We start from the raw sequence: 21,651 nt of genomic DNA, 5'->3' as shown, positions 1-21,651 counted from the left end.
GTTTGAAGTAGGATAAAGTGTCAAATCTCTCCTTTGATATCTAGTTTGTAGGGTTGATCATCACCCCTATTCCACATTATTTCAATATTCACAATAATTGGATCACGTATATAATAACAATTTAGAAGGTAGGAAAATACTTTATACTCCTAAAATGATAATGCCCATTGCATCATATGATTGAATAGTGAACTTGAAATAGATGGGTTTACATTTATTTGAGGAATTTCCTTTGAAAACACATCACATAATGATTCCAATGTTCTTTCCCCCTTTGACATAAGGTAAAATATATTTTTTCCAAAAACAATTAAGGTTTTTTGTCAAATGATTCATATATCTAGTAGATGTTTCCTTGATGGCATATTACATCAATACCTTCCAACTCTTTTAATCTTTATGTTCTATGATATCCTTTTTTGAATTCAAAGCTTTAGTTGGTTAAGTTATACAGTTATGAAACTATGGCGACACCTTAACGATATTTTTTATTTATATAAATTTATGCCAATTCCTATTTCATGCATATGGTACCTTCAAGCTTGATACATGATGAGTACCAAGATAATATATCATGGACAAAATATAGGTTTTATATTTATAATCAAACATAGATTAAATTTTGTGTTCGAGAGGCTTTATCCTATTGCTAAACAATAAGAATTTTATGAATATGTGGATGGCCAATATAGTTTGTCTCTTGATTAAATTGTTACTATTTAGATTAAATGCATGATGGAAATGTTAATATCAATCTTTCATTTAGGAGTTTTGGGATATATTTTTGGAGTATACTTATAGCTTAGTAATATACATTAAATAGTATTTAAGGCTTAATAATTTTAATATTTGGGAGAACTAGAAGGATAATATATGAAGGCAAGAGCCTACACCATAAAGATAAATCGTGAGCCTCTTATCTGGGAGGTATTGGGTTTGATTCTACTTGAGCTTAATAAATAATAATAATTAATCACAACACATAATAATAATGAATCTTTGCTTCGGCCTTGTACCGATAAAAAAAAATCAAACAATCAACATACACAAAATCAATTACTCGTCTTAATGTACTACTACTTAAGTGAATAATTAAGCCGATAGGCTTATATGTGGGAGCTTTTCTCCTGGAAATGCATTTTTTCTTCCGAAAAATTGTCAGCCTCTTTACCAAATTTTAGTTTTCTGATATAAAAATCACTCTAGCTTTTTTTCCCTATTACTTTAGTATGTTTCCTTTTTTTTTCATTCTTATGTTTGTTTTCCTTAGAAACTTAGAGATTTTTTAACGTGAATGCAATTATATAACCATTGCTAAAATTAATAATATAGTTTAGATTTTTTTTTTTGAGTTTTGAGAACATAATTAGAAAGCACACCATTGATTCCAAAATTGGGTGAAAAATCAAGGTGAATTCTCGTACTAAACATGGAAACATCCACCATTCCTTCTTCACCATCAAGTTAAATAGAAATTTAATCACTAAATATATGGTTAAAAAAAGTTATCTAGTACACATCTTCTAGACAAGAAACCATTCTCAAAAGATGTGTAGGCTTTAAGTCATTCTACTCAGTTGATGTCCTCTTGTTCTTACTTTGGTAAAATTGCTTTTTCCTCTATATAGCTTTGGGTTATAAATATTTGATCCAATTTAATATTTGGGTTTTGAACGATCAATAACTTTATTGGAATAAAGATGTTCTCAAAGTTTATGGGATCTATTCCTTTTGTTTGCGTCATAGCGATTTTATGTTTCTCATCTAAAAAATGTGTTACAATTTACAACAACTTATAATTTTGGTATCAACATTTCTAAGATTGGGTCGTGGAGTTTGGAATAACGATTTGAGATGGAATGTCAACCTTTAATGTTCATTTTATAAGGTTGAAGATGGTGTCTTTATTTTCATCTTGTATAGGCTTTGATGGTGATTTTCTAGTTGGGGAGCACTTCTAACATTGTTACATGTTTTCCTTGCAAACTGTAAGTATAAAACTTAAATGCAATTCTTGTGCATAATTGTTTCTATATATTTCTTTTCTTGGATTGTGCTTGAAGTCTTGTATCCATCGGTGATAGTGTTACAAAATAAAGCCAGTTATGGTGGTTTTGTTTCCATTAATCTTTTGAAATGTTATATTCTAGCTTGCTTGATTGCAATGCTTAATTGCCTATCATTTTTTTTCCTCTTCTTTTTTAATGCCTGCAATATTTTCTCTTGGATTCCAAATATATTGTCTTTCACTAAATGTTTTTATATTTAGTATTAATGTAATGGCCCATGAGATTCTGTACTTTGAATTTTAAGGGACAAATGTTTCAAGTATTTCAGAAATAAAAACAATTACAAGTAAAACATTTTTTATATTTTTCATTTTATGATGTTTCTCAAAATTTATTTAATTATGTGAAATATATTTTTCCACATTTATAAAAATATTAAAATTATTATTTTAATATATATATATTTATTTAATTATGTGAAATATATTTTTCCACATTTATAAAAATATTAAAATTATTATTTTAATATATATATATATATATATATATATATATATATATATATATATATATATATATATATATATATATATATATATATAATAATTTTAATATTTTTATAAATGTGGAAAAATATATTTCACATAATTAAATAAATTTTGAGAAACATCATAAAATGAAAAATATAAAAAATGTTTTACTTGTAATTGTTTTTATTTCTGAAATACTTGAAACATTTGTCCCTTAAAATTCAAAGTACAGAATCTCATGGGCCATTACATTAATACTAAATATAAAAACATTTAGTGAAAGACAATATATTTGGAATCCAAGAGAAAATATTGCAGGCATTAAAAAAGAAGAGGAAAAAAAATGATAGGCAATTAAGCATTGCAATCAAGCAAGCTAGAATATAACATTAATGCCTGCAATATTTTCTCTTGGATTCCAAATATATTGTCTTTCACTAAATGTTTTTATATTTAGTATTAATGTAATGGCCCATGAGATTCTGTACTTTGAATTTTAAGGGACAAATGTTTCAAGTATTTCAGAAATAAAAACAATTACAAGTAAAACATTTTTTATATTTTTCATTTTATGATGTTTCTCAAAATTTATTTAATTATGTGAAATATATTTTTCCACATTTATAAAAATATTAAAATTATTATATATATATATATATATATATGTACAATTATACGCACACACACACACACACACACACACACACACACACACACACACACACACACACACACACACACACACACACACACACATGTACATACATATATATGTTGCCTAATTTTATTGATTAAAATAAATCAAGATTATATTTTTTAAACAAAATTATCACTTTCAAGATAACTTTAATAATTGTTATTTTTAATTATATAATATATCATGATTTTTTCAATAAATATATTTACCACATTATGTGTATGAAAGAAGAATAAATAATATATTTAATGAAAGATAGTAAAACTTCTTGATTAAAATCAAAACCACAACCAAACATATCAAATTAAGATAAATATAAAATCAAATTTCTCTTATTAGTAGTTAGACTTTTATTATTAGGTTAATTTTTTTGAGCACTCAAGATTGTTTGCATTTTAGGGATTCAAAAAACTTTTAATTGAATTTGCAAGCTTATCCTTTAGCAAATTTATATTACATTTTTGTAGAATTGTAATAAATAATATATTTTGATTTAACTATTTGATAACTATTTTTAAAGATTTATATGGTAGATTATTTAGAGTAGCAATGAATGTTATTTTTTGTTCCATCAATATTATAATAAATACTTTCTTCAAAACCAAAAGTCCTATCGACTTATTCGTTGCATGTACAAAGCATGCAACTGCTAGTCTAATTGATTTATTGATCTCATATGTAGATCATATGGTCATATTTAATATGATAAATTAAGGCCTTTGTTGGGTGAGCTTGTCTATTACTCATAGATTTAATTGGATAAAGATCATTGTTTGGGCTTGATTAAAACCTTCTTTATATTGTAAAATTTTCAACATATCCTACAACTTTATAATTGCAATATATTCTTATAGTTGAAAATGAGATGGTATAGAGTTTATACAAAATGTTTCATGTACTTAAATAATTTTATACAAGTACTATACTCTCCCAATTCATGAAGACATGCTATATTTATAATTATTTTAGAATATTGATTATACAAATATAGTTAAATAAGTATTAAGAAAGTACTTGATGGTAACATGATCTTCTTAGATGTCTTGAGGAAGTAATATGTTGTGAAAGTTCTTGGGTAAACTGGTCATAAATTATAATTTAATGTTAGTCATTATCATTAATTATCAATTCTCTTATTATTATAAGAATTTAAATGCATATATGTAAAAAGAAGTATATATGTAATGCTTATACATATATGTGATGTATAATTTTCTACTAAATATTGCATAATCTTTGTTTTATCTTCAATCTCTCATTCTTTCTAAGAATCTAAATGCTTATAAATATGTGAATGTTGTCACTTTTGCATACAAGTTCATGATTAGTGTGCACAAAGAGTAATTTAGTTCTAGCTATATCAGGAAATGTCTTATTTAAGTTATCATTTCATGCAACGGAGAATAAAAACTTTATTATCATGATAATATTATATACAACACGAGGGTGATTTGTATCGAATAGACATGTTAGATGCTTGTCTCAAGAAAGTAGTTGTTATTTCCCTCTTGCAATTGGGAGATGTTTTTAGGAAAGAGTGCCAAATATGGGTAAATAGAGAAAGATATTTTTTGTTTGAGAAAATTCATTTATTCTACATACTTTGGCCAAAGCCTTGAACATTGAAATAGATGAACTACTTTAGAAAAAAATGTTGATATGTTCCTCTTCCATACCCTTGTAGGTGGAGGATGCATTTCATTATAAAAAATGCATCAAAATATATTAGGTTGCACTAAGGCTTCCATCTCACTATTGTTTGTATGTGTTGGTGTAGTTAAATATTGTGCTAATAATGTATTTTCATATTGGTTGTGATGTAGATACATATGAGTTTTTATATTATTTTAGCACATAGTGTTGAAGAAGTCCACTTCAATTGGAGCTAGTTGTCATCTCATACCTCTTTGTGTATGAGATCTACCTTTATTTTTGCTTTCATATTATCACCCTCTCATTGTTGCACATACTTTGTTGTACAATGCAGGATGATCCACCATTGGTGGACACATGATTACACCTAGTATGATTGATAGGTTATCTCATGCATATATCCTACTTATCATGCATTGCCTACATAATCAAGTATATCTACTTTGTATTAATTGATTTTATATCCATTAGCATTTGATCAAATATCAAATCAATCATTTTTATTAGAGTAATAAAGTATTTTATTGTTAATTAAATCATATTGATTTAATTATTAAGCCACTTATTATCCCTAGTTTACTTACGCTAAACTTTGGGCATATAATAATTAATTCTTTTACTAATTATTATAATGCAACCTAGGTTAGGTACCTATTAGGGTTTTGATTTCCTTTTACAAGGATTGGTCTCTTTGTAATTTATTCATTTAGTTTTGATATACCTGTTAACCATATTTGCCTCCCTGCCAAATATTTAAATTCAAATGATCAAATGGTCCACCCAACAGTCACATCCCACTTTTTATATTAAATATTCAATCAGAATACAAAAATGAACGAAATAAAACTTTAATGTATTTCTTGGTTATTTCCCGACCCTACAACTTTTCATATTCTCAGATCTCTCACAGATCTATGGTAGTCGCTTTCCTGCATTCTAGAATTGCCCACTTTTTTACAAATGCAGGGAAGTGACCCTTTGCCATGCATCCAAGGTGGGGCCTTGTTCTTATTTGTGGGTCGTTGTGTGACTATACTAACATGCCAATGTTCATTGGCATTTTGATTGGCTGATGCTTTCCTACATTTTGTCTTTTGTTAGACTTTCTGACAATGTGGGTAAGCGGCCTTGTGCCATGTGGCATGTGGGACCTGTTTCCATTATGGGCCGACAAGGTGGACGAGCTGTTGGAGCATGTTGGCATATGGTGGTAGTTTGGTGTTATGTCATTGGTCGAAGGTATGGACATGGACAGTTTGTTGGTTGCATGTTTATGGGTTGTCTGATCTTAGATGGATCAATGATAGGCACTTCCTCGCTTCTTGAAGAGGCGATATGTTTAAACATTGTAGGAAAGTGAGGTTTTGACATGTGGACTGGTGGGTCTGTCCTTTCATGTGAGCTGTCAAGGTTAAAAGGTAATGCTAGTTGGTTACTAGGTGAAAAATGTGTGTCAATTGCTCCATTCTGATTGGTCAAAGGTTTTTGTGTCTACGGAGGTGGATGTTGAGTGTTTGGTGGGCCCTAAAGTTTTTTAAAGCAAATACTGTGATAACTAGGATCTTCTACGATCGTTGATCTTATGGAGATCAACTGTCAACACTTTCCTACATTTTGAAGTTGCAAGGACTTCAGACAATGCGAGAATGCACCTAATCGCCATGTGTCATCTTGGACCTAGTTTGAAAGAAAGATAGTCACAGTTAAGGCTGACAGTTATGTGACATCGCAATTAAGTTGGAAGGTTGGCACAATTAGTAACCTGTTGTGTGGTCAAATGCATGAAGACCTTGTGAGGTGGTAAAAAAATAGAAGGATACTGGTCCACGTGGTGCTTTCTGGTTGTAGAACTCCGTTGACCTGTTGACCTTGTTGACTCATGAGCCAGAAGTAAAGGGAAGAGATGTTTTCTTGCACGATCCGATCTTCATGATCAATTCCAACCACTTTCCAATGAATGCCATGCTTGGTAAATGAAGGAAACACTCTGCCACCTCTAGGTTATCCATCTACCTTGGTTAGAACAATTAATGGCACCATTTTTTTTTATCTTCTCACTGTTTGTTTTGTGTGAAATATTGGATTTCTTGCATCTAAATGTGTGCCAAGATAAGATTTTCTCTAGAGTTGTGTGATTATTCTTTGAGCATTTAACGCAGTAGTTGTGGAGTAACTATAGTTAGAAAATATCTCAGTTATGCTTGAACTATAAAGGCATATTTTGTAATCTTTGAAAGGGTCGACTCTTCTCTATTTTCTTGATATTGCTCTATAAGTTCATTGCAATTTCCCTTTGCCTTTGAACCTATATGACATTCTACTTTATCTCCTCCAGACATTGATGAGTTGTGTAAGACCTATTTGCCTCTCATTAGTGTATTGTGGATATCTGCAATCTTGCATGACTGTATCTCCTTTAGGCCTATAAATGATATATAAGTGAATTATCTTCTTCCTTGTGTCATTTATTTGGGTTCTTATGGTCTACATGTGATTGTTAAATTAAAACAAGTCTTGATGTGTATATCTTTTGGTGTCGTGATGGTTCAAGTGTGCATGTATGGGTGGAGATTGGCTTGAACACTCTATTTTGTTGCATCACCCCTTAGGTTAGAATAGGTAGATTTGCTTTCATGCATTCCTTCTCCCTTTTCCTCTCCAAGTGTAGCTAGGTACGCCTTGATAGTAAAGGAAGCCAACCATCTCCAAAGACTCAACCTCACAGTTCAAGTCCCACTGCTTGGAGGTTGTTTCCATGTTTCACAAGGTTGTCCTTAGGTAAAAACTTCAGACAAGGGTGTAAACTTTTGTGACAACAATACCAATTTCTCTTTTTTCTCACCAAGAATGTCTCATCTACGGATCTGGCAATTTTAGCCTTCATAGCCTTTTTCTTCTCTCTTCTATGATAGGTGTTTGCATGTAGGTATTTTTGGGAGCTGCGGGGTTGATCTTTCATCAACTTCAACATGGTATTGAAACTCTATATCTTCATGCCCCTATTATGTTTATGAGAGGTTTGGCTTGGCTTTCAGATCTGTGCTTTTTCTTTCAGAGGGTTTCATTTTTTAGAGTTATTTTGTATTGAATTTGGGGGGCCACTGATTTCTGGGTCACTTTGAGCCCAAACAGACATCACCATTGAGCTTAGAGCACCCCAAAACCCCTATTTTCACATAAAATTTGTCTAATTTGGACATAGTTAGAATTTGAGGCAAAATAATATTGCTTATGGATTAGGCATGTTTCCCAAGGTGATGTTTTTCTAATTTTTAGCACACAGATCAAGATTTTTCAACACGAAAATCAAGATTTATTGTGCACGCATATCGAGGTATTTTAGTGCACAATTCAAGATTTTTTTGGCATGTAAATCGAGTTTTTTCACATGCAAATCAATATTTTTTTCACGTAAATCGAGACAATTTTGGTATAAAATTGGTACGCTTCCTAAGGTAGTTTTCGGTACAAGTGGACACATTTTTCGAGAGTCTAGCATGAATCTCGAGGTGGTGAAAAAAATTGATTTACAACACGATAATTGAAAATGATCTTATACTTAAGCACACTTATACCATAGTAGTACTAAGATGACTAATCTCCCAAGAAGTCCCAATGCTTCACCTATGAACACCACTTATATGCGATGAGTGCTAGGTGAATCATTCATGCTTATGATAACCAAGTTCATGGGAACCACCACTCATAAGATATGGGTCAATAAGCTTGAATAAAAAAAATACAATTGAATTATGATATAATATCAAAATTTTACATTATGAATATGTATCATACTTGTCAAGTACATAAAAACTAGCAGTTGCATGTGTTTGTAATGATAAGTCAATAGGTGCTCGATAATAAAATTATTTTAAAAAATATAATCTTATCTGAACAAATTAGATTATTAATAATTTTCAATTTAAATAACATAATATTTACTCAAATATTGTAAATAGATTAACAAATATTATTTATTTAAATTTAATTTATCAAATATTAAAAAAATCATTTATAAAAACCCCATCAAAAAATCTATTATGAAAAATTAATAAGAGAAATACAAAAAATTAATATGAAAATATCATATCTCTAACAAATATTCTATTGACTAAATAAATTATAGAAACTAAAAAATATTATTTAAAGAAAAACTAAACAAATATATAAAATAAATTAAAAGAATTTAAAAACTAAAGCTTAAATCAATTTTAAAAATTAAAAGTTAAATAAATAGAGATCACAACATGAGCTAATGTGGAGATCACAAGTACTTATTATTATTATTATTATTTTTGTGGAGATCACAAGTACTTATTATTATTATTATTATTATTTTTGATCGCTAAGAGGCCTAAGCCAAGATTAATTATTATTAAGTGTTGTTATTAATTATGATTATTTATTAAGTAAGAGTAGATTCGAACCCAAGACCTCCCATATGAGAGGCTCACAATTTTACCGTTGTGTTGTAGGCTCTTGCCTCATAAGTAATTATTTTTTAAATAAATAAGAAAAGAAAAGTAATAGTTAAAAGTGGAGATTTAAAATATAATAAAACAATATTTAAAGAAAAAATAAACTAATATAAAAAAATAAATTAAAATAATATAAAAACTAAAATCTAATCAAAAGTTAAATAAATAGAGATCACAACACGAGGTAATGTGGAGATGACAAGTAATTAATGTTTTAAATAAATAGAAAAAAAAAGAACAATAGTTAAAAGTGGAGATAACAACTAATAAATATCAAAACAAGAGTTAAAATTGGAGTGAGATAAAAATTGATTGATAAATAATTAACGGAAAAGATTTACAATTTTCTGGCCAAATTGATAACTTTTCTGGCCAACCGACAACTTTTCGTCAAAATTTCAATTCTCAAAAACAAAGTTTTCACAAATAACCTATCGACTAAATTAAAATATCAATGATATAAGAACTTCTAACAACTTGTAATACAATAGACCTTATTTATTTGATTACAAATTAAACCAAATAGGATATTCTAAATTTGGACCAATTCTCGATTTCTTCGCACATGTCTTGGAAAGGAAAAAAGTTGTTTGGATGGAGGGGGATCAAGGATGGACCTTCTGGGTTGATGATCACAACAATGTTCTTCATTGACTGTTGCTTCTCCTTTTTTTCGTATTATGCATTTGAAAACTGCTATATTATGATGGCTGTATATAGTTAGTGGTTACTTGTTTTAGTAGACTTGGTGGGGTGATGCTTCCCCCTCTCTCCTTTTTGAATTTTTTTTTTGATCAATCGATTTATAATTAAAAAAAAAACAATACTCTAAAATTAATTATTTAAAAACCATCACCTATTCTTTATTGTAACCCCCACCCCCTACTTCACTCTAGCCTAATGTAATTGTAAAAAATTTCTTACAAATTTGCAAATAAATCACTGAATTTTTAAAAATTTGAAAAAAATAAAAATATTTTTTATTTTAAGTACATTATGTCGAAAGCTTAGCCCGCACCAATGTAATATGATACGTGTCCATAAAACCCTAACAATCGCCATACGTATATAGATTAGAAAGACATCAATTTTTTTAAAAATAAGTCTAAATACCACCGCTTTAATTTCAGGTGAAAAGGGCATAATATAATTAAGCTTTTACATTGTGTACTGGGGTTTCCGAAGGTAACGGGAAGGAGGAGGTTTATCAGTCTCGTTTTAAATCCGCTGGAGGCCTCGTTGCAGAGAGAAACTCAAAATCGGTACTGAGAGATTGAAATTTTGACCAGGATTATAAGGATATGGAAGTCTATGTGCACATTGTTTTCTATCTTGTTTCTTAAAATCTTAAACGCGGAGCTCCTATCCTCGAGAATAAACCTTGCTCGAGCCTCATATTTCTCCTGTGAAATCCCAAACTCTGTACACCAACTTTATCAATCTCAATTGAGGGCTTGTGGTTCTCTACCTTCTTCGGTTGCCATCAATTTCTGGGCCATCATTAGCCTCTCCAGTGGGACTCACAAAACTGATTCTGCCCTTTTTTTCCCGACCTTCCATTCTGATTACAAATCCCCTTTATTAAAGTCTCCAATATTCTCATATAGTTCAAATGTTAACAAGCTTGTTTCAATAGGTTAGACAATCTAGTCCAAAGTCTTTTCATATATTTAATGTTTCTTAAATTGCATATTGACATATTCTATTATTGCAGGTTTACAGAGTTTAGTGCGTAATGGAACAATCACACAAGGCTCACAGAGGCCGCCAATCAGGACCTTCTGTAAAGAAAAAGGAGAGAGCAGACAAGAAAAAACGTGGAATTTCTAATGACAAGCATAATCCCAAGGTTTGTTGCCTGCTTACGATTGTCTTCTGCAGCTAAAATATCTAGCCTAATAAACCTTAACTTCATTTTTCAGTTGAAAATTCTAGATTGGTAAAGCGCTAGAGTACAAGGTTGAACCTGATTGGATAGACATTATTATTAGTGTGTTTCTGGGCTCATTTTTATCTAGTTGCTTTGTAAAGCACTATTGGAGCTGAGCATAAAATAATCCAAAGCTGTAATAACTGTAAGAAAACTGAAGTATGATAGGAATTGCAAAGTAGTGAAAATTTCACTGCTGCTTGTGGAAATTGTAACAGTTGAGGGTTGTGAAAGTTTGAGACCAATGTGAGGAAATGAAAAATACTGTGTAAACTTAATCCAGACTGATAACCAAAATAAGAAGTTCAGGGAACTGTTGTAAAGATTGAAAGCTGAATACTGTTTAAAATGTGCCAAAAACAAAAAATGTAACTGTAGAAGAGAACTGTAATGCTGTTAGAAAACAGGGAAGAGAAAACTTTATTGTTGTGAGAAAACAGATTTGACAGTGCATGGAAGAGGAGATAAGGTATATGTGTCAAATTAGGCGGGAAGGATCATCAGGAGCAATATTACTGCTGCCTTGGCTGGAGCGCATTTTCAGACATCTGCACAAAGAACTGCTGGCGTATTGATTTTTTAGAAGATGTACATTGTATCACCCGTTTAGATGAATAAGGGACAATTATACAAGATTCTATTGGGCTCACAAAACTGATTCCAATGAATTTAACCAAAACCCAATCTGGTACCAATAACTAACACTGACGCTGATTATCCATTGACTGTACAATTTTAACAGTCTAAGCATGTGGAGCACTTTGTTTGGCTGGTAAGGCTCTTCAAAGAAATCAGGAAAAGTTAGATATTTATTTTTATATGTGAATTTCGGGTTTAACAGATCCCAGCTGGTGGGCCACAAATGAGATGCCTCATATCCATCTTTTGGAACACATTGTCCGCCGAGTGCTGGTGAGGCACTTCAAAGAAGTCAGGAAAGCAGAAAAAGTTGATAATATTTATTTTTACATGTAAATTTTTGGGTTTAGCAGATCCAGCTGGTGGGCACCAAGTGACATGCCTCATCTCCATACTTTGGAATACATTGTCCACTAAGTACACACTTGAGCAACACAATTTGACAATGCCCGAACTTGGAAGCTATTGCCAAATAGCCAATAAACACAGCATTGCACCATGCACCCATGAACTGAAGAAGTTGGTAAAGTTTTAACTCATGTGAATTGAATTCTAGAATGCTGTTCAACATTGCATGTAATAAAACAATGAAGAATAGTACAGATTATGTGATCAATCTGTTTATGTCATACCCCAATACTGACAAATCTCATAGCATGCAAATCACAGCCAAAGACTCGGGTTATCAGAAAACAAGAATAGTGATTACTTTTAGGAAACAATAATAATTAATACTTATTAATGCTGTGTGGCGGTTCCTTGGGTAATAAAGGCAGTTACAGAATTAATTTTTATTATCTTACCCACGGGTGGTGAATTTTGAAATATTATAATTAGTAGAAGAAGCAATAACAAACTAGTAAGCTTTATCTTTTTTAATAAGTCTAAAGCAGCACTTAGAGTTTAAATAGAAAGCCATGTCCCTAGAAAAGAGATCTCTGTTCAAACTCAAGGGGATGCATTGCTTCAAGACATAGAGGTATGAAATGAAAGACATTATATTTGGAGTGAGGCAGCAAGAACCAAATATGGAATAATCAGGTTGGAATTAGGAAAGAGTTCACAAATAAATCTGAATTAGAAATAAAGAAGAGCAATTCAGATTAGTTAAGGAGGTATTGAGAAAGTGGAGGAGACACCACTCTTGGGAAGATATATTAAGATGTTGGAAAGCGTGTTTGAGGGGAGGAAGATTTTATGTAGACTTACATTTGGAAATCTGCAAATAAGAAGATAAAAGGGAGGATTATCAAAGAAAGGTTGAAGGCATAACAGTAAGAAGAGTTTATAGCAGAATTGTAAGAAGAGTATATCCAGACATAAAAGAGGAATATATGCAGATATAAAAGAATACGCTGAAGCAAATTCAGAAAGAAAGTATATGCAAGCTTAGAGGAGAAGTATTTAGAAAAAGGTATATTTTGAAGATCTGAATCAAGAAAGAATTAATGGATGAAGGAAGGAATGGATAAAGGAGCATCTAAATCGAGGGAGGATTAATAAAAGAATCGGAAGGAAATAAGGAAGAGATTATTTCAAAAGGGTAGAAATTATGAAGGGTTGTACTCTTCCAAAGGGTGCTGATTGTGAAAGGTTGTGACACTTTTAAAGGGCAGAAATTATGAAGAGATGTGATTTCTCCCTTACATTGGAATTTGTGGAGAAGTCTCAAGGTATAGCGATTGGGAAATAAATTTATTACTCTCAAAGGGCAGCAATGAAGGGTACTGATTCAAGTAACTTATGAATCATCACCCATGAATCCATAAAACAATCATCATTTATCAGATCAAGCAAACAATCAATTGGCAGACCACTCCATCAAATCAACTTACATTTAATTTTACGAATATATCAAACCAGCACTCATTACATTATCACTCATCAGTCATCTAATCAACAATCTCTTAATCATCACTTATCTAATCTGCAAACTGCTCATTATTACATTGATACCTCATGTCATACAATAAAAAGGATTCATTCAAGTCAGTCAATTCATTCAATATCAGATTGAATAAGCAAGCATTGCAAGTAAAGGGGGCAGCAGACTTCAGACCAAACGTTAATAATTCCATCAAAAAATCTTATTAGTGGTGGATAACATTCAGATCATACTAAGAACAGCAAATTAATACTATTTCCAGATCCATTAGTATAAGCATAGATAAACAATAATTATCTCTTATATATCGTATATTCATATGAGCAATTATAAAATGCATATGTTTGATGATGAAACTGTTTAGAACTCATCTTGCACGAAAGGTAGGTGGTGTAAGAGGGGAGTTATAAGATGGCTATCTAAGTAGACCATGTAAATGTATTTCAACTTCTAATCAGACCGATATAGGTTTAGCAATTTGCAGATTTACAATTCTCATTTTCTATTTGTATTTGCGGGCTATGATCAGATTGATTCAAGAATGAACTTGAACTGTCAAGGCAATGAAGAAACTATATGTTCAAATCTGTATGTATGATTTGTCTGCAATTCTGAAGCCACCAATCTGAAGAAGAGAAAGCATTTATTGATTTTTGATACATTTCTTGGATGATCGGGTGGCGATAAATATTGTTTCCAAAAGACATGTCATAAAGGGACATATCTCATGTCCGTTCATGACATGGATTACTTAAACAAATATAATGAAATATTAATTATCAGCTTAATCTGATTTGTCAAGACTTGGTCAAATATTAAATACTCCAAGTCGCTTATCTACAAGTAATATGATAGATCATAACTCGATCTAAGACAGGCTAAATATGAACGATCATTACTTGATCTGTTCGATCAATCTTTGAGATCATTTCTCGATCATACCAAGAGAAGAATAAATATTGAGTTTCAATTTAGGTATAAGGGCAATTGATTTAACTTCAAATATTTATGATGATTATTGAGCATAGCAATTTATATATATAATCAGATCAATCACCCTAATATTTGACTGAAGCTACTATGATTAACATTCCCCTCTTAGCTAGGGAAGATAAACAAATAAAAATCAATTTAGATATCGCCTAACTCGAGATATCAAGGAATATAGAGAACATCAAGTCACATGCCATTCTTATATCCTAGTTATAGTATGTGCACTGACATCACGTCTCATGATGTCTACCATAACATATCATGGCATGTCCATAGGTATTACGTCGCATAATATCCACCATGATTATCTCATAGAGAACATAATGATATGCAACAAATATTACGTCTCATGATATCTCATCAAAATGTCCAAGAGATACTAACTATCATGACATGTACATGAATATCAAGTCAAATGATATTCATCACGATACTGAACATTGTAAAGTCATCACCTTACAATGTTAGATATGAGTGTATATTATTAGAAAGATTGTCAGCTTTCAGTAATGTACACAGGGTGCCCATAAAGTCATGGAGTCACACACATGACAACAAAAGTTTACACAAAGTCACCACAGATTCTCTCACGTGGTGTTGTTATGGTGTCACACACATACCATCCACCATGAACCATATCAAAGGGCGGATTCACCATAACTACTCCCAAAGGGTGGAACAAGACCTTTCACTTCAAAATTATCCTTCACAAAGAAGAATGCATTTGCAAGGGCTGATACTTAAGTTTTCTCCATCTCAGAGAAGAATGCTACAGGAGATTGTAACTCAAACTTCTCCCTCTCGGAGAAGAATTCATTAACAAGGTCTTCATGATGATGTGAGTTTCTCTAAACCCTAATGACCTCCTCGTCCTTGATTACTTCTGATGAAATATCAGACTTCCTCTGAATCTGGAATCAACCTTCTTGCCTCCTTGTCCAAGGTTGCCTTTGATTGATTGTTAGACTTCCTCTTTATGTTTATTCTTCCTCTTTTAAGAACCAGAACCATTTTAGGATAAGAATCCTTCTCCCTCTTTAAAGAAACTGATCTAGATATGTGACGTCATGTGAGCCTTTATGGCAGCAAGCCATGTGTTTACTCTTCAGCCTATGTGACTTTTGCATAGGATGCATCAGAACTGAATCTTCTATGAAAAGTCTCCTTGTCTTAGTCACACAATTATTTATTCAACGATGACAACTTTGTTCACTGGATCACTTTTTCTGTATACAAATGTACTTGTCGGATTCGATAGTAACATGAATGAATGTAATAAACTATGGATTTGTCCTGAGGTTTGGCTATACCAGACATTAATGCTAATTTAAAGGCACAGTAATCATGAAGATGTTAAGTTTCCAACAATCATGTGAATATTCACAATTCCCCTTAGACAGCTTTATATAATCTGACATTCATCTCAATAACCATGCTTCTCATGGTTGATGCATTCACAGCAGTCAGGACTATCATTACCGTTTGTTCAGGGGCAGCAATACATAGTCAGAATCCAGGAGATGATTCATGTGAGCTTCTCTTCTTTATTTGTTTCTTCCACTATACACTTAACTCAAATTGCAGAGCTTTGAGTTCATCACCTATGAGGAATTTGGTTTAGAGTGCGTAGCTACTCATTCCCAGAATCCCCGAGATTCTCTAGTCAACAATTAAAATGAGATCATTGAAATTGTGTAAAAATGCCTCCATAAAAGTCACTGCAGCCATTGCCCAATATGATCCTCAATTTTCACAGTATTTAAATTTTGGTATAGTCTTCAAAGTCTCTATGCCACAAGTTGAACAGATAAATATTATTTGACTGCTAAGAGGTGTGATTTTCAATCAGCCTGATGATAAAATCTTCCACATTTGAATTTCTATGAATTACACAAAACCTGTTAGCTGCAGTTTTGAGGATTCATTTGGAATTATAAGAGACCATAAATTTTCTGGACATTTAATGTGTTGCTGCATTATCAGGAAAACCTGAACAAAGCCCTCCAAATCAGCTCCAGCATAATAAGGTGTTTGCTGTGAAATTCTGGAAAGAACTTCACCAGATAGAGGTATAGGCTATTTCCTGGTATGAAAATCCAAAATGGCTGTCCTTTTCTAAACAGAAGGCAAAGTAAATATATTTCTCTATCAAATCTCCTGGGACGTCTCAATACTGCATCAAGGTGATCAGGACAATTTGTAGCACCAATTACAATCGGTGATCCCCAGGACCTCAAAGCATCCATAAGAGCATGTGATGTAGATACTACTGAGCTGTGTGTCTGACCTTGCTGACATGAATGCTTTGGTGCAAGACCATCAATTTCATCAAAGAAAATGACTAAAGGCTGGCATCGTTCAGCCACTTGGAATAATAATCTCAACTGACCTTCTGCATCCCCAACATACTTTCTTAAACAATTTGCTCCCTTGCGGCAGAATAGGATATCTGCCTTGGGAACATGCACCCACTAAAGTTCGCATAGCAAGTGTCTTATCAATACCAAAGTAGCCATGTAGAAGAATACATCTAGGTGGTGTAATACCAGACGATGATCCCCCGACAGAGATAGGGGCTATTCTTTTCCAAATCATAGTGGAACCACTTTCGTCTATGCCTCAAAAAGTCCTGATTCTCACCATGTGATTTGTTTCCATTCATACTCAATGATATGTTGTCGCTAATGCTTATTTTATTTTATCACACTTTTCAAAAATAAAATCCCCGTCTTAAATTTTAATGGTTAAATAAAGTGTTGGAATCGTCCTTAAACATCTTAAGTGGAATCATCATTTGATTTCCAACATTTGATCCTCCATCCATGTTTGACTTCTTAACATGTTCCTTATTTTATGCTTGCATGATTGCATCCAATTTTTATTAAGATCAACCTGGGTTAAGTTCCAATGGCAGTTGCCAACATATTGTATCTCAGGACATACACGGCTTGTCCATCTCAGTGAATTGCCTATATTACATTTAATAGATACCTTGTCTGATTCAGATATACAGTTTTCAATTTGTGATTGCGTCTGATATGTATCTATCTTCCTGTGCATTGGCTTCTAGAACCGTTGGCTGCCACATAAACTCTATAATGACCGTTTAGTATAGTCAGATCATTGATAATAATACAACGAAGCTAAATGTAATATAAATTGTATTCAAACCAATCGCTGATTTTGAATATTTTATTCACTGACATCTTCTGTCATGGGAATAATAGATTGTGTTTATTTATGTTCCATCATATCCCTTGAAAGATCTCTCTCACTAAGTCACTGAATAGGTTGTGTTTATTTATGTTCCATCATATCCCTTGAAAGATCTCTCTTGCTGAGTCAGATCATTGATAATAATACAAGGAAACTGAATGCAATACAAATTGTACTCAAAACAATTGCTGACTGAATATTTTATTCACTGACGTCTTCCGTTGTGGGAATAATAGGTTGTGTTTATTTATGTTCCATCATATGATATATCCCTTGAAAGATCTCTTTCACTGAGTCACTGCTCTTTCCTGCTGGGCACAGTCACTGCCTTTTTATTTGTAGTCGCTGAACACAACATTTCTTATTCCTGTCTCTATTATCATCTGGTCGGATCTTCCTTGGACTGGATCTGAAGATTAACCTTCAAGCTGTTAGGCTTTATAGAAGGGACTACGCTCCAATACCATGTAAATCTATTTCAACTTCTAATTAGACTGATATAGGTTAGCAATTTGCATATTTACAATTCTCATTTGCTATTTGTATTTGTGGGCTATGATCAGATTGAATCAAGAATGAACTTGAATTATTAAGGCAATGAAGAAACTATATGTTCAAATCTGTATGTATGATTTGTCTGCAATTCTGAAGCCACTGATCTGAAGAAGAGAAAGCATTTATTGATTTTTGATACTTTGCTTGGATGATCGGGTGGCAATAAATATTCTTTCCAAAAGATATATTGTCAAAAGACATGTCATAAAGGGACATATCTCATGTCTGTTCATGACATGGATTACTTAAACAAATATTAGTTATCACATATCTGATTTGTCAAGACTTGGTCAAATACGAAATACTCCAAGTCGCTGATCTGCAAGTAATATGATAAGTCATAACTTGATCTAAGACAGGCTAAATATGAACGATCGTTACTTGATCTGTTTGATCAATCTTTGAGATCATTTCTCGGTCTTGCCAAGAGAAGAATAACTATGTTTTAGAATCTGCAAATACAGATTTCAGTATACTTGTCACTGAGTTTCAATTTAGGTATAAGGCTGATTGATTTTACTTCAAAGATTTATAATGATTATTGAGCATAGCAATATATATATATATATATATATATATATATAAAATCAGATCAATCACCCTAAGATCTGACTGAAGCTACTATGATTAACAGACCACCCTATGAATGTCCATATTGCATGCACCCTAAGATCTGACCGAAGCTACTATGATTAACAGACCACCCTATGAATGTCCATATTGCATGCCTCTGCTGCCAAGCAGGCTTTGATATCAATCCACTCTTGGGCTCAGATAAAACAATTAAGAAACCCACTTAACTATCTTCTTTCTGACTCTACAATGATGGCTTTGTCTTTAGGAGAATGCAGCAGAGATTGGGAAAGTAGGTAAAAACACCCCACCATGTAGGCCACCCTGGTGGATGTCCATGTTGCTTGCTCACAGGACCAAGAGGGCTCTGATACCAATCTGCTTTTGGGCTTAGCATGGATGTTGCTTTGTGTGGACCTATCATGTCTCTTCATCCAAATCCTAATGTGGTAGAATAATATTGTAGATACTATATGAATGTTATGTGTTCTTGTCTAACCCTAATAGTTGGAAGTATATATATGTAGGTGTATGCATTTGTTTCCTTGGTCATTGTTCATGGATTCATTCCTGGACCCTAATTTGTTGCATTTGTGATACTAAGGCAATTTAAGAAGGGGAAATTACAGTTTATGTTAAACAGCTACATTACATATATATCCAACAATAGAGAACTTATTTTAAATAGAGGTCATGATCATCACTACTCACTATTTCCCAGAGGATGTAATCACATGCATTCTGCTGTACTAGGAATAAACTCCATCGCATTGTAAGCAATTTCTGTAAACATTTTCACACACAGTATTCCGTCAAAGCTGAATATAATATGACTTTCAAGCTTCAATAATATAACATGTTTGGTGCAACTATCCTAACTTTGGTTGGAACTGTTGCAAATCATCATGCACTATGGAGGAGAGTTGTGTTCTGGGTTGATCACTATAATTTTGGCATGGCTTTATTTTTTATTATATTGCTAGGAATAAATTGTTCCAAATTAAAAAACTTTGGTTCGAGAAAGAAATGCAACACAGAAACACCAAAGGTTTGCTGGTAGTAACATGAAAAAACAGATAGAGAACAAAAAGTAAACATACCAACCAGGTTGTTCAATGATATTTGTTTACCGAGGCATAAAATCACATAGTAACAGTGGTCTAGTAACCATTCAAGAAAGGATATAGTACAGAGGCTTTTGACAAGATCACTATAAAAGGTTTATCCATTGGGGAAAGGTCAAATTGATGTCTTCACATGCTTTGGGTATAATAATAAGACACAAAGGGTTACAAAAGTAGAAATTCCAATTATCCTTAGTTTTCTACAGAGAGTCTGCCATATCCATGCACACTGAATTATAATATCAAATTTAAAGTTGTCAAATTTTTTTAATTAATTGGATCATCTGATATAAATTTTTTGAACCATTTTGCCATAACTCTTGTTCAGTGGTTCTAATGCTAAGTGGTTTATAATGTTGTCTTAAACTATCAATACATTTATGGAAGCACTAATATCATATGTCATCCAAATTAATGGGATTAGTTGATGATACATCATATGGGGTAGTTCTCAGTTAGCCATCCACAAATGGTAGCACTGATGGTTTCGTGAATTAATGTCATCAGCTGGTTAAGATCATTCCAAATTCCCAGTCAGTCTATTTACTCACATATAGAGGTTCTAGTGCTAAAAGTGTAGTTACATGTAATGTCCCCGTACAGGATCACTTTATACTTTGCCCTAAATTCACAATTCCAAAATGAAACAGGAGCAGAAATGCAGTTAGGGATGTAATTCTTACTCGAATAAGATGAGATGAGTTGTATAAATATCTGAAGTCTAATTTCTCACATCAGATGGATCTCCTAGATTGATCTGCTTTATCAAATGGAATTCTTCTGCTCAGTCTGCTCTCAAAATCTGAATAATACTTTTAATTGTGGCCCCTCCTTTTTTGCTTGGAAAGAAATCTCCTCTATACTTTATTGGCGAAAGGGTTACCACTTTTATTATAACCGAGTCACCACTTTTGATTGTTGCCCTTTGAGAATAATATTTTATTCCTCAAATCGCCCGCTCTTGGATGTTCTCAAATGGAATGTTCTCACCTTGATATCTTATAGTGTGGGCGAGAGTCAAACCTCTTCATCATGGCCGCCGTTTGCAAAGGTCATAACCTTCACTATTACCATCCTTTGGATGATTCACAACCCTTCATCATTTATGCCCTATGATACTAAATCATTTATGCCCTTTGAAAGAGTCACTTCCTTATTTTCTTCTCATTTCTTTTTTTTTCCCTTCCATGAATTCTTCCTTGCTTCACCTTCTTCCCTTTTCTCTTCCTTCCTCTCTTCTCCTTTCAAATTAAGTTCTCCTCCCTTTTTATGTCAGGTTTGAGAGAGTTACAACTATGCATTTTGACCTTTTATTAACTATACTCTATTACGTTACATTTTTAAATTCAATTTCATTTTTTATTATATT

General features: G+C 32.4%; 1 protein-coding gene across 5 annotated transcripts in view; it reads left to right on the top strand.

The window, feature by feature from the left end:
* Positions 1–10,463: 10,463 nt before the first annotated feature.
* The window catches only part of LOC149531765 (P-loop containing nucleoside triphosphate hydrolases superfamily protein), a 73,814-nt gene continuing 62,626 nt past the window's right edge, over positions 10,464–21,651 (top strand). For 2 of the 5 annotated variants that reach the window (XM_089811377.1, XM_089811375.1), the window contains exons 1-2: positions 10,469–10,629; positions 11,082–11,216. In XM_089811377.1, the coding sequence (XP_089667503.1) occupies positions 11,103–11,216 (114 nt within the window). In that variant the 5' untranslated portion in view covers positions 10,469–10,629; positions 11,082–11,102. Of the gene's footprint in view, positions 11,004–11,081; positions 11,217–21,651 lie in introns of all 5 variants that reach the window. The other 3 variants (XM_089811376.1, XM_089811374.1, XM_089811373.1) reach the window with 2 other exon arrangements.

This window comes from Cupressus sempervirens, chromosome 11 (assembly GCF_028749045.1).
Source record: "Cupressus sempervirens isolate cs-2001-9-10 chromosome 11, ASM2874904v1, whole genome shotgun sequence".
Taxonomy (NCBI): Eukaryota; Viridiplantae; Streptophyta; class Pinopsida; order Cupressales; family Cupressaceae; genus Cupressus; species Cupressus sempervirens.
This window is presented reverse-complemented; position numbering and strand designations above follow the sequence as displayed.